The sequence below is a fragment of the Rhodamnia argentea genome, chromosome 2 (assembly GCF_020921035.1).
Source record: "Rhodamnia argentea isolate NSW1041297 chromosome 2, ASM2092103v1, whole genome shotgun sequence".
NCBI classification, from domain to species: domain Eukaryota; kingdom Viridiplantae; phylum Streptophyta; class Magnoliopsida; order Myrtales; family Myrtaceae; genus Rhodamnia; species Rhodamnia argentea.
Window position 1 is genome coordinate 29229500 of NC_063151.1, and position 12891 is coordinate 29242390.

Genomic DNA, 12891 nt, shown 5'->3' on the forward strand with positions numbered 1-12891 from the left:
AATCTCCGGCATTTATCTGGCATCTAGCCTCTCTGCTTATTCAATTAAGGACTTCGACGGCTCTCACTAGGGTGTTTTTTCCATTTTTTAAGGAAGTTTTAGCTGGATTGATGGCTTCGATAAACAAAATAATGTTAATTTATGAGAATGGAGTTAGTAACTTAGAACAGTGGGTAACTAATGCAAATGAAAGCCGGTAATTTTATGCGAATGAGGGGCGATTTCGAATCGATCATCTAAATATTGATAATTAAAATAAGTATTTTCAACTTATCGAGAGATCACCTAGCAAATAATTAACCGGTCACATTTTACTTATCAACAATACTTGCGATTCGCAAACCTCATTTGCAACAAACCAATACCGAAAATGGTTCCCTTTTTTAGCACACAAAGCAATAGAATTTTACTGCAATAATGTATAAAAGTTCAGATGCATATCCAGAAACAGATGACAGAAAGCCAAGCCAACAGTGTCGCCTCCTGTTATGTAATGACGGTGAACTCATCCCTAAGTCGTGGAGTGTCCAACCAGTCTCATTGCTTCCTCCAGTGTGGCCTTAAATCTATCCAAGTTGATCTTCACATCCTGGCCATCGACATACACAGCCCTCACTGCCATGTACCCCTTGGCAAAGACCGATAAAGGGTCGACAATCACCGGATGATCGAGCCCGTATACTTCGGCGAGAGAGCTCTCCTGGGGCTCTATCTTGTACTCCAGATATTGCAGACCCATTGCGGTAGCCGGACTTCCGTAATAGTTGGTCGAACCCCACTCTAGTCCTAGAAGAACCACCTGAATTACCACTGCGCCGTCCGGCAAAAAGATCTCGTTGGTGAGACCTGCGCCGTGGACTCCGATGAAGACGCTGCACGAACTGACCATCTTTGCAAACAGCTCTAGGTTCGACATCATACTAGGCCCTGCCGTCACTACTTGAAAGCCCAACTCCTGCGCCAGTTCCACGATGGCATCCTCGTTCAGAATTTTTCTCGAGTTGGTCCTGGAAATGAGGATCAGGACCGGCTTATGTAGCTTATCAATCTCGTGCACGTTCTTGGTCTTCAAATTGTAAGATTCTCTGAGGAATTGCCTGAATTCAGGCATGGAGTGGCCTAAGGGGACGTTGCTGGCGTTCAAAGCTAAATTGCCGTGGTACCTAAGTCCCACAACTGCCGCTGGAAAGCAGTGAACACCCCCATCGGATAAATCTAGAGCCTCGTAATCAGATAAGCGGTTCAAAACCGTCGAGTATTTCCGAATCCACCATTCATTGTAATCAGTAGCGACGAACTTCAGCTGCGATCGGAAGTGCCGGCAGGCAAGGAACAAGGGAATGATGATTTCGCTGAGCTCGTGGTAGGCGTTTCCCGTAACACCTGTTGAGAAGATCACCGCTGGGATGCTGTGCGTGAAATTGCAAGCTGGTAAATTAGCCATGTCCCTGTGAAGTATTTGGACCGGAGTGGTCAGTTTCATGGCCAGTTCGTCTCCTATTCTCGCGTAGGGTCGAACTGAGCGCGTGAACCCAGATCCATCGGACGGCACATGAACAGTCAAACCGCCATTCGAGATCCTAACGGGTTTAGCCGAGAGACACATTTCGGCGTCTAGGTCAAAGTGGCATGTGAACCCTCCAACCTCAAGCTGGTATCTCTCTTCTCCTGCATTAGAGAGAGACCTCAATGTACTGTAAGCTAAACTAGGACAAATAGCCAAGCAAGCAAAGGTCGAACATGCAGTCTTTTGCTTCTGAAACTGCTGTTTGACTCCATTGCTAGTCTTCTTAGTAAGCACAGAAATGCAGAAGCTGAAAATGTAACCTCTTACTAGCCTTCTTAGTAGATCCTTGAGAGCGTCCCCCTCTCCAGCGACTTCACCGACCTCTCCGGCATCACTAGCGCCCCTCCAATTTGGAATCTGATTCCTCCCTGAAATTTATACTATGGGTTAGGTGTTATCTATCGATGATCAGTGCACAACATGATATACGGCGGGAAAAAGAAGTCCAGGTGAAGTCTAACTAGGAAGCGAAGCTACGTGATAGGATGGCGTGTTCTCCAACATGAGAAGCGCGATACTTAGAGAAATCGCGATAAGCAAACATGCCGTCCATGGTGCTCCGAGCACCGGGCACTTCAACTCCTTGCCCATAATCTGTCGAACTGAAGCACACGGCCAAGTCTGCAAATTTTTATAGACTAAAACCTGAAATGAGCAATTCATTATGGTTGAGGGGTCTCAATCTTTCCTAAACATTCTTGCGTGCATCTTCATCTGCAACTAGGTAGCTCGGTCTAATTGGTACATTTAATTAATTTCGTAAGACTTCCTGGGCATGATGGAGAAGCGTTAGCTGGAGTATCGTAGTTTTTTACTTGTCAAGTCTCCCAAGGAGACCAATCGCTAAGCCGACTTTCGTCCTTGCTCGGATATAATTGCTAGAGTGTTGAGATGTGGTTCATATTATCAATAGAAAAGCCAGGGAAGCCGCCCCAGCTGGGTCTCAAGAGTAGTGCCCCCTGAACGTCACATGGCTTTTATAGTTTGAATCCGTATTTATTTGGTAACTTGGGCTTCGGCCCATAAATAGCTAATCTTAGATATAATCTATTTCTCTTGTAATTGAGAGTTATAATAAAAATGTGAGAGTTACTATCTATAGTGAAATTCACTGTTGGATATAGCCATAATTTAAGGGTAAACCTAGACAGACCTTCGTGTCTCGATTCTTTTTGCATTGTACTCTTTATTTTATTGTGATTGTGCATCTAATCCTAACATAGAGCATTTCCAGTGAAGGGAAGATCTTCTATCTAGGCAGTTTTGTTACTTTGTTACTCTATGGCTCGTTAACTTCATTACCTCTTAAAATCCTGGATTTTTCGAATTGAGAGAGATCAAGAATCCTCACTTTTACCAAAAAAAAAAAAAAAAAGAATCCTCACTCTTTCTTAGATTCATGAACCTAATTCAATTCTGTGGGACCTTTCATTCACATTTTTTCCACCAACAACATTTCATAAACCTTGACTCCTTGCTCAGCACAATTTTAGCTGAACGGTCTTGATAATCTTAATTAACGGTGCCGAGCAAGCTTTTGTTTGCTTTCATGTGCTCAATCCCCATTCAAGTGTCTGCTCAATCTAGTAGAAGTGGCTCGAGTCATATGCACCAGCACCAAAACCTCATGACCTTTTTATATGACCGGTCAAATCATTAATTTATTGGGAAAGTATTAAAAAAGTTCTAAACCTATTATATTGGTTCCAATTTAGTCATAAATCTTTTAATTGTGCCAATTTAATCTTAAACATTTTCATTTTTTTTAATTGAATTCATCCGGTCGATTTAGGCGGGAAGTCGTCGATGTAGATACCGACAGTCCTACATGGCACAGCCGGAACTAGATCTTTTTTATTTATTTTTTCTACCTTCGTTCCAACTCTCGCCTATATAAGATGTGTCTTCTCGTGAATATCCGCTTTGTGAATTACAAGCTAATAAAATCTAGTGGGTAAGACTTGTGTAACTCTTTTTGTGATAGTGAGATATTATTTCTTGAATAACTATAAGGGTAGTCTTGATATGACTCAAGTGTGGTTATAATGCGGCTTGATCTCATGTGCAATTATGTCTGCAGGCCGATCGAACCACGTAAATTTACTGTCCAATTTATTTACTTGTTCTGCTCATTTTATTGTTACTCGCTTGTTTCTGCAACAGATGCAAATACAAATCCCAGGAATATTCCGAGAGGAAACCGCAGAAATCCAACAGTGTTTGCCCTCCTGTTTTGCAATCACAATTAATTCAACCTCAAGTTGTGGGCTGTCCCATGAGTCTCATTGCTTCCCCAAGTGTCTCATTGAATCTAGCCAAGTTGATCTTCGCATCCTGACCATCCACATACACTGCCCTGACCGCCTTGTATTCTCCTTTCCTGTAGATCGACCCGGGACCGGCGACCACCGGGTGACAGAGAGCTCTCCTCTGGCTCTATCTTGTACTCCAGATATTGAACATCCCATGGTGGTCGAGGGGACTCCGTAATAGGTTGCCGATTCCCAGTCCTCTCCCAGTGGCACCACCTGCGCCGCCACTGCACCGTCTGGCAATAAGATCTTGTTTGTGAGCCCTGCCCCGTGACAGGATCTTCATTCAAAAAGTTTTCTTGTGGTGGGCCGCGCAACTAGTATCAGGACCGGGTTTCCCTCCTTTTCTATCTCCTGCAGACTTTTTGTTTTCAGTCCGTAGGTTTCTCTGAGAAACTGCCTGAATTCGCGCATGGTGTATCCTTCAGGGACATCACTGGAATTTATTGCTAGATCGCGGTGGTACCCAAGTCCCACAACTGCTCCAGGAAAGCAGTGAATGCTTCCATCCGCTAAATGGAGAGTCTCGTAGCCGGAAAAGTGGTTCAAATTCACCTGTATTTGTTGATTTGATGACGATGACTTTGAGTTGCGACCGGAAGAGTCGGCACGCGAGAAACCAGGGGATGATGATGCGTTTCCTATGGATCCTGATGAGAAGATCACGGTTTGGGGACATCGTGGGTGAAAATGCAGTTTCGTGGATCATCGGTGCTCCTGTGAAGTATCTGCATTCTGCACTGGAGTGACCTGTTACAGTGGCAAATTTGGCTTCTCTTCTAGGATATGGTCGAACCGAGCCTGTTAAGTGAGATTCGTTGGACAGTACGTGAATATTCAAGCCTGTTAACCGGTCGATTCAAATAGCCACACTAAAAACTCAACTTCCAGCAAATGCAAAGAGAAGAATGTTATCCCTCTCACTTTTTTCGAAGTCTGTGGCATTCATCTGGCTTCTAGCCTGTTTTCTCTTCTTATTCAATCAAAGGCAAAGGCTTCGACGACCGTCGCTAGGATCTTGTCAGGAAATTTTACCTGGACTTATGGCATTTTATTCACAAGGAGTGCAGTAGTTTGCATAATACATCTTCTGTCAGCTCAGACTCGTGGCATTCTAATTAGAAGGAAAAGTTGCTAAATCACTTGCATTAAATTGGCAATCTCATATAAGAGTTTGTAACTTTGGAAAGTGAATAACCAATGCAAATTAAACTGCCTATTTATCAAAATAACGGTCGAGTTCGAACCAATCGATAAAAGGTTGAGATGTATGTTGAAAAACAGATGACAGAAAGCCAACTGTGTTGCCCTCTGTTATGTCATGACAGTGAACTAAGCCCTAACTCAAGGAACGTCTAACAAGTCTCATTGCTTCCTCCAGTGTGTACTTAAATCTATCCAAATTGATCTTCAAATTCTGCCCATCGACATACAAAGCCCTCACTGCTTCATAACCCTTTGCCGCATAGATGGATGCAGGGTCAGCAATCACCGGATCATCCGGCCCGTATACTTCGAACAGAGAGCTCTCCTTGGTCTCTGTCTTATACTCCAGATAATGCAGATCCATTGCGATTGCCGGAACTGCAAAATAGTAGGTCGAAGCCCAGTCTAGTCCCAGCGGCACCACCTGAAGTACCACTGCACCGTCCGGCAGAAAGATCTCGTTAGAAAGACCCGCACCGTGGACTCCGACCAAAATGTTGCATGAACCACACATCTTCGCCAGCAGCTCTAGATTTGACACCGTATCATACCCCGCCCTCACTACTTGAAAGCCCAACTCTTGTGCCTGTTCCACGAGGGCGTCCTCATTCAGGAATTTTCTTGTGTGGTTCCTGGAAATGAGGATCAGGACTGGCTTCTGTAGCTTTTCAATCTCGTGCACGTTCTTTATCTTCACACCGTAAGATTCTCTGAGGAATTGCCTGAATTCGTGCATGATGTATCCTGCAGGGACGTCGCTGGGGTTCAGGGCTAAATTGTCGTGGTACCTAAGTCCCACAACTGCCCCTCGAAAGCAGTGAACACTCCCATGGTCTAAATTGAGAGCCTCGTAATCAGACAAGCGGTTCAAAATCCCTGAGTATTTCTGAATCCACGAGGCATTGCGATCGGTGGTTACAAACTTCAGCTGCGATCGGAAGTGCCGGCATGTGAGGAACAAGGGAATGATGATCTCGCTGAACTCGTGGAAGGCGTTTCCTGTAACGGCTGTCGAGAAGATCACTGCCGGGGTGCTGTGCACGAAATCACAGGGCGGTAAATTAGCCGCGTCCCCGTGAAGTATCTGCACTGGGGTGACTGGCTTCATCATTCTTTCGTCATCTCTCCTCGCGTAGGGTCGAATGGAGCGCTCGAACTTAGATCCATCGGACAACACATGAACAGTCAACCCACCATTGGAGATCCTAACGGGATTAGCCGAGAGACACGTTTCGAAATGCTGATCGAAGTGGCATGTGAACCCTCCACTCTGAAGCTGGTTTCTCTCTTCTCCTGCACAAAGATGTGAGCTCAACTTACTGCAAGCGAAACAAGTACAAATCGACGAGCGCGCAGAGGTCAAAGATGGAATCTTTGGATTCGGAAACTGTTGTTTAGTCCCATTAAGTTCGAGTAAAAATGATTCTTGCGGAAATATTGGGGCCTACTTATGTTAACACGTTGACTTCATTTGAGATGGGCAAAGAAATGCAGAAGCTGAAAATAACCTGTGACTAGTCTTCCGAGAAGATTCTTGAGAGCGTCTCTCTCTTCATTGACTTCATCTACCTCTCTGGCATCATTATCACCCCACCTATTTGGAAACTGATTCCCCCCTACGAATTCATAACCTGGGTTAGGAGTCATCTTTCAAAAATGATCGACTGCACAACATGATATGCGAAAGCGAAAAGAGAACCGAGGTTACACGAAAGGAATGGTGAGTCCTTCGATCCGAGAAGGGCGATGCAGAGCAAAACCCCAATAAGCAAACAAGCCACTACTCCGAGCACCGGGAGCTTCGACTCCTTCCACATGATCGTCAAACTAGAACACATAGCCAAGTCTGCGGATCTATATGGACCAGAAACCTGAAAAGAGAAATTCCATGGGGGTAAAGGGGTCTCGTTCTTTCACAAAGATTCGTGCACATGTCTTCATCTGCACCAAGGCATTTTTTTTGTAAAAACTTCCTGGGGGATGACAGAGGAACCTTAGCTGGAGTATCGTACTTTATTCATGGAGCAAGTCTCACGAGGAGGAAAGAGGAGATTAGTTTAATTCGTTTGTACAGTGATTAGCGTGAACATACTATATTGTGTCGTGTTCGAATTTGCTCTTGAGGAGAAGAAGTGGCTTTTTCAGCCATGGGTTTTTTCTTCTTTCTTTCGTCAGGGATTTACGCTTTTTTTCTTTTTTTGCCTGGCTGGGTAGATTAATTTTAAAGTGGCTGGGTGTGACTTAAGTACATCATTTTGATCCCTAATTTATTGAAAATGCTTAAAAGATGCTGGACTCGCATGTAGATAGCGTGTCTAGAGCACTAACCATATGTCGATTGCATGTTGGAGAGTGCCAGAGTGTCAAAAAGTGTCGGACACGACACTAAGCCCCAGAGAGTGTCAACGTTTCATAGCATATACTGCCCTGGCTGCATTGGATCCTCCCTTGTCCCTTCCTATAGAGCGCTAACCACGTGTTAATCGCATGTTGGAGAGTGTCGGAGTGTCGGACACGACATGTAAGCCCCGGAGAGTGTGGGTGCTTCATAGCATACACTGCCCTGACCGCCTTGGATTCTCCCTAGTCGCCTTCCTATAGACTGACCCCAAGCTCTCCTCTGGCTCTATCTTGTACTCCAGACATCGGATATCCAGGGCAATCGGGGGGACTTCGTAATAGGTGGCCGATGCCCAGTCGTGTCCCAGAGGCACCACCTGCATTACCACTGTTCCATCCAGCGAGAAGATCTCTTTAGTGAGCCCCGCCCCGTGAATTTCTACCATTATGCTGCATGAACTGACCAGCTTGATGAACCGGTCAAGGTCCGACATTGTATGGGGCAATGTCCTCTCTACTTTGAAATAATGAATCCCAAACTCCCTGCCAGTTCCGCCATGGCATCTTCATTAAAAAAAATTTCTTATCGTGCGTCGGGCAACTAGTATCAGGACTGGGTTCGCCCCTTTTCAATCTCCTGCACACTTTGTGTTTCCAAACAGTAGATTTTCTCTGAAAAACTGCCTGAATTCGCGCATAGTGTGTCTTCCGGGTTCGTCGCTGGAATTTATTGCTACATCACTGTGGTAGCAAAGTCCTACAACTGCTTTGGGAAAGCAGTGAATGCTTCCGTCGGCTAAATCGAGAGCCTCGTAGAAGGACAAGCGGTTCAAAATTCTCCTGTATTTGTTGATCCACCATTGGTTGCAATTGTTGACAACTAATTTGAGTTGTGACTGGATTAGTCGGCACGTGAGGAACAAGGGGATGATGATTTCACTGAACTCGTGGAATGTGTTTCCTGATGAGAAGATCACGGTTGGGACATTGTGGGGGATATTGCCGGTCCGTGGGTCATCGGTGTTCCCATGGAAGTATCTGCGCTGGGAGTGACCTGTTTCATGGAAAATTCGGCTTCTCTTCTAAGATATTGTCGAAACGAGCCTGTCAAGTGAGATTCATTGGACAGTTCGTGAATGGTCAAGCCGAAACCGAAGATCCGAACTGGTGTAGATGAGAGACACTGTCTTGGCGTGTAGGTCAAATTGGCGTGTGAACCCTTTAGTTACAAGCTAAAAACTCAAACTTTGCAGCAGTGCAAAGAGAAGAATGTTACCCGTCTTACTCTTTTTCAAAGTCTCCGGCATGTATCTGGCTTCTAGCCTGTTTTCTCTTCTTATCTATTCATAGACTTCGACGACACTCGCTAGGATCTTGTCGGGAAATTTTAGCTGGACTTATGGCATTTTATTCACAAGGAATACACAGCAGTTGTGAAATATATCTTCTGTTAGCTTAGACTAATGTCATTTTAATTAGAAAAGAAAGTTGTTAAATCACTTGTATTAAGATTGGTAATCTCGTATGACAGTTTCTAACTTTGGAAAGTGGATAAGCAATGCAAATGAAAAACTAGTTATTTGTCAAAATAATGGTGGAGTTCGAACCACGTCCTTAATTGCCGAATGTCTAACAAGTCTCATTGCTTCCTCCAGCATGTCCTTAAATCTATCCAAGTTGATCTTCACATTCTGGCCGTCAACATACACATCCCTTACTGTTTGGTATCCCTTCGCAAAGATGGATGCAGGGTCAGCAATCACCGGATCATCCATCCCATACACTTCGGACAGAGAGCTCTCGTTGGCCTCTATCTTATATTCCAGATAACGCAGATCCATTGCGGTCGACGGAATTTGGAAATAGTTGGTCGAAGCCCAGTCTAGGCCTAGTGGCACCACCTGAAGTACCACTGCGCCGTCTGGCAAAAAGATCTCGTTAGTAAGACCCGCACCGTGGACTCCAACCAAAATGTTGCATGAACTGACCATCTTCGCCAGCAGCTCTAGATTCGACACTGTATCAGGCCCTGCCCTCACTACTTGAAAGCCCAACTCCTGTGCCAGTTTCACCATGGCGTCCTCGTTCAGGAATTTTCTTGTGTGGTTCCTGCAAATGAGGATCAGGACCGGCTTCTGTAGCTTTTCGAGCTCATTCTTTATCTTCACATCGTAAGATTCTCTGAGGAATTGCCTGAATTCACGCATGGAGTATCCTGCGGGGACGTCGCTGGTGTTCAGGGCTAAATTGTCATGGTACCGAAGTCCCACAACTGCCCCTGGAAAGCAGTGAACACTCCCATCGTCCAAATTGAGAGCCTCGTGATCAGACAAGCGGTTCAAAATCCCCGAGTATTTCTGAATCCACAAGGCATTGCGATCGGTGGTTACGAACTTCAGCTGCAATCGGAAGTGCTGGCATGTGAGGAACAACGGAATGATGATCTCGCTGAACTCATGGAAAGCGTTTCCTGTAACAGCCGTTGAGAAGATCACCGCCGGGGTGCTATGCACGAAATCACAGGGCGGTAAATTAGCCGCATCCCCGTGAAGTATCTGCACCGGGGTGACTGGCTTCATCATTCTTTCGTCATCTCTCCTCGCATAGGGTCGAATGGAGCGCTCGAACTTAGATCCATCGGACAGCACATGAACAGTCGACCCACCATTGGAGATCCTAACGGGATTAGCCGAGAGACACGTTTCAAAATGCTGATCGAAGTGGCATGTGAACCCTCCAACCTGAAGCTGGTTTCTCTCTTCTCCTGCACAAAGATGTGAGCTCAACTTACTGTAAGCGAAGCAAGTACAAATATAAGAGCGCACAGAGGTCAAAGATGGAGTCTTTTGATTCGGAAACTGTTGTTCAATCCCATTAAGTTCTAGTAAACCCGATTCTTGCAGAAATGTTGAGGCATACTTATGTTAATGCGTTGACTTCATTTGAGATAAGCAGAGAAATGCAGAAGCTGAAAATAACCTATGACTAGTCTTCCGAGAAGACTCTTGAGAGCGTCTCTGTCTTCAGTGACTCCATCTACCTCTCTGGCATCATTATCATCCCTCCTATTTGGAATCTGATTCCTCCCTGCAAATTCATAATCCGGGTAATCCGGTTTAGGAGTCATAGCTTTCAAATGATCAATTGCAAAACATGATATACGATAGTGAAAAGTGAACCGAGATTACACGAAAGAAATGGCGAGTCCTTCGACGCGAGAAGGACGACGATGCAGAGCGAAACCACAACAAGCAAACAAGCCATTGATGCTGCTCCGAGCACCGGGCGCTTTGACTCCTTCCCCATAATCTGTTGAACCAGAAAACATAGCCAAGTTTGCGGACCTATATGGACCAAAAACCTGAAAGGAGCAATTCAATGTGGTAAAGGGGTCTCGTTCTTTCTTAAGGATTCTTGCACATGTCTTCATCTGCACCCAGGCTTTCTTTTGTGAAGACTTCCTGGGGGATGACAGAGAAACGTTAGCTGGAGTATCGTATTTTATTCACGGAGCAAGTCTCACAAGGAGGAAAGAGGAGATTAGTTTAATTCGTTTGTACAGTGATTAGCGTGAACATACTATATCGTGTCATGTTTGAATTTTCTCTAGAGTAGAAGAAGTGACTTTGTCAAGACAGATCAGACCTTGGAGAACGTGATCAATAATAAATTACCAAAAGAAACAATGGAGACCAAATCTACGTTGATATAGACTTGGGCGTTGTTATGATAATATCACGGTGGAATGCTAAGTATAAGATCAGAGGTGGGTTCCGTCACGATTGCTACATATTTTTTGCCATTCATAACACTTGTGGTTGAGATTACACCGTTATACTGTTATACTATCAGCTTTTCAAATCTCATGAAAAAGATAAGTCAGATCTTCTCATTTTACCCATCAACATACATAGTCCTAGCTTCACAATGTGCCTTTTTGAAACATTATCTAAGATGATCTTGTGTCAAGATTATAAAAGTTCCTCACACGTTGCAGTCTCCAGTACCGAGCTGGTTTGTTTCGCACATGAACTTGTGTTGTCCGATCCATATCATATAGAACATCTGCAAAACGTTGTATATCTTTTATACATTGATTCAGTGGCAAGTCCCAGGTTTATCCCAAGAAAAAACCACAGAAATCCGACTATGTTGCCCTTCTGTTCTGCAATGGCAGTTATTTCAAACCTGACGTTATGGAGTGTCCAATGAGTCTCATTGCTTCCGCAAGTGTGTCGTCAAATCTAGCCAAGTTGATCTTCACATCCTGACCATCCACATAAGCTGCCCTGACCGCCTTGTATCCCCCATTCATGTAGATCGACCCGGTGATCCGTGATCGGCAATCACCGGGTGATTGAGACTGTATATTTCTGGCAGTGGGCTCTCCTCTGGCTCTATCTTGTACTCCAGATATTGGATATCCATGGCAGTTGAGGGGACTCCGTAATAGGTGGCCGAGGCCCAGTCCTGTCCCAGAGGCACCACCTGCATCACCAGCACTTCGTCTGGCAAGAAGATCTCATTCTTGAGCACCGCCTCAAAGACTCCTACCATGACACTGCATGAACTCGGCACATTGGTGAACCGGTCAAGGTCTGACATTGTATCAGGCAATGTCATGACTACTTTGAATCCCAACCTTTGTGCCAGTTCCGCAAAGACATCCTTAAAATTTTCCTTGTTGTGCACGGCGTATCAGTACCAGGTTTTAATGCTTTTCTATCTTCTGCCAAGTTTATGATTTTCAGCCGTAGGCCCTCTGAGGAGACTGCCTGAATTCGCGCATGGTGCGTCCTTCGGGGACATCGCTGAAATTTATTGCTAGATCGCTGTGGTACCTAAGTCCCACAACTGCTCCAGGAGAGCAGTGAAGGCTCCTGTTGGCTAAATTGAGAGCCTCGTGGTCGGACAAGTGGTTCAAAATTCTCCTGTTTTTGTTGATCCACCAATTGTTGTAATCAGTCGCGGCGAATTTGAGTTGCGAACAGAAGAGTCGGCACATGTGGAACAAGGGGTTAGTGATTTCACTGAACTCGTGGAAAGTGTTTCCTGTGCATTCTGATGAGAAGATCTCTTTTTGGGACATCCTGGGTGACATTGCAGGTCAGGTAGATCATCAACGTTCCCATGAATTATCTGCACTGGGGTGGCGTGACCTGTTTCATGGAAAAATCGGCTTCTCTTCTAGGATATGGTGGAACCGATCCCCGTTAAGTGAGATTCGTTGGACAGTACGCGAATGGTCAAGCCGGAACAGGATAATCCAAATGGGTTTAGTTGAGAGATACATCTCGGTGTGTCGGTCGAAGCGACGTAGGAACTTCGATTTCAGAAGAGGGGATAAAGTTAGATTCGGTCTTCTTCTGATACCGTTTGTTGCGTCCATTAATTTGACTACATTAGAATCAAACAAAGTAGTGTAGAAGCTCGAAATGTGACCTTTTACTAGTCTTCTTAGTAGAT

General features: G+C 45.0%; 3 protein-coding genes across 4 annotated transcripts; all 3 read right to left on the reverse strand.

Annotated features, from left to right (window-relative positions):
• Window positions 1-409: 409 nt before the first annotated feature.
• Window positions 410-2368, reverse strand: LOC115736339 (alpha-1,3-arabinosyltransferase XAT2-like). 2 transcript variants are annotated; one of them, XM_048275116.1, is made up of 3 exons: window positions 2050-2368; window positions 1828-1935; window positions 410-1668 (listed from the first exon to the last, which is right to left on the reverse strand). In XM_048275116.1, the coding sequence occupies exons 1-3, from the start codon at window positions 2228-2230 to the stop codon at window positions 512-514; spliced, it is 1446 nt and encodes a 481-aa protein (XP_048131073.1). In that variant the 5' UTR covers window positions 2231-2368; the 3' UTR covers window positions 410-511. The 2 variants fall into 2 exon arrangements, with proteins under 2 accessions (XP_048131073.1, XP_030523893.1); XM_030668033.2 differs by having other exon boundaries at window positions 2045-2365.
• Window positions 2369-5124: 2756 nt separating this feature from the next.
• LOC125312502 (alpha-1,3-arabinosyltransferase XAT2-like) lies at window positions 5125-7208 on the reverse strand. The gene is made up of 3 exons (XM_030667997.2): window positions 6794-7208; window positions 6594-6701; window positions 5125-6378 (listed from the first exon to the last, which is right to left on the reverse strand). The coding sequence occupies exons 1-3, from the start codon at window positions 6921-6923 to the stop codon at window positions 5219-5221; spliced, it is 1398 nt and encodes a 465-aa protein (XP_030523857.2). The 5' UTR covers window positions 6924-7208; the 3' UTR covers window positions 5125-5218.
• A 1300-nt stretch (window positions 7209-8508) lies between these two features.
• Window positions 8509-11054, reverse strand: LOC125313914 (alpha-1,3-arabinosyltransferase XAT3-like). The gene is made up of 4 exons (XM_048275115.1): window positions 10614-11054; window positions 10405-10512; window positions 9033-10189; window positions 8509-8872 (listed from the first exon to the last, which is right to left on the reverse strand). Exons 1-4 carry the CDS (start codon window positions 10729-10731, stop codon window positions 8837-8839), a joined length of 1419 nt encoding a protein of 472 aa, XP_048131072.1. The 5' UTR covers window positions 10732-11054; the 3' UTR covers window positions 8509-8836.
• Between the last annotated feature and the right edge of the window lie 1837 nt (window positions 11055-12891).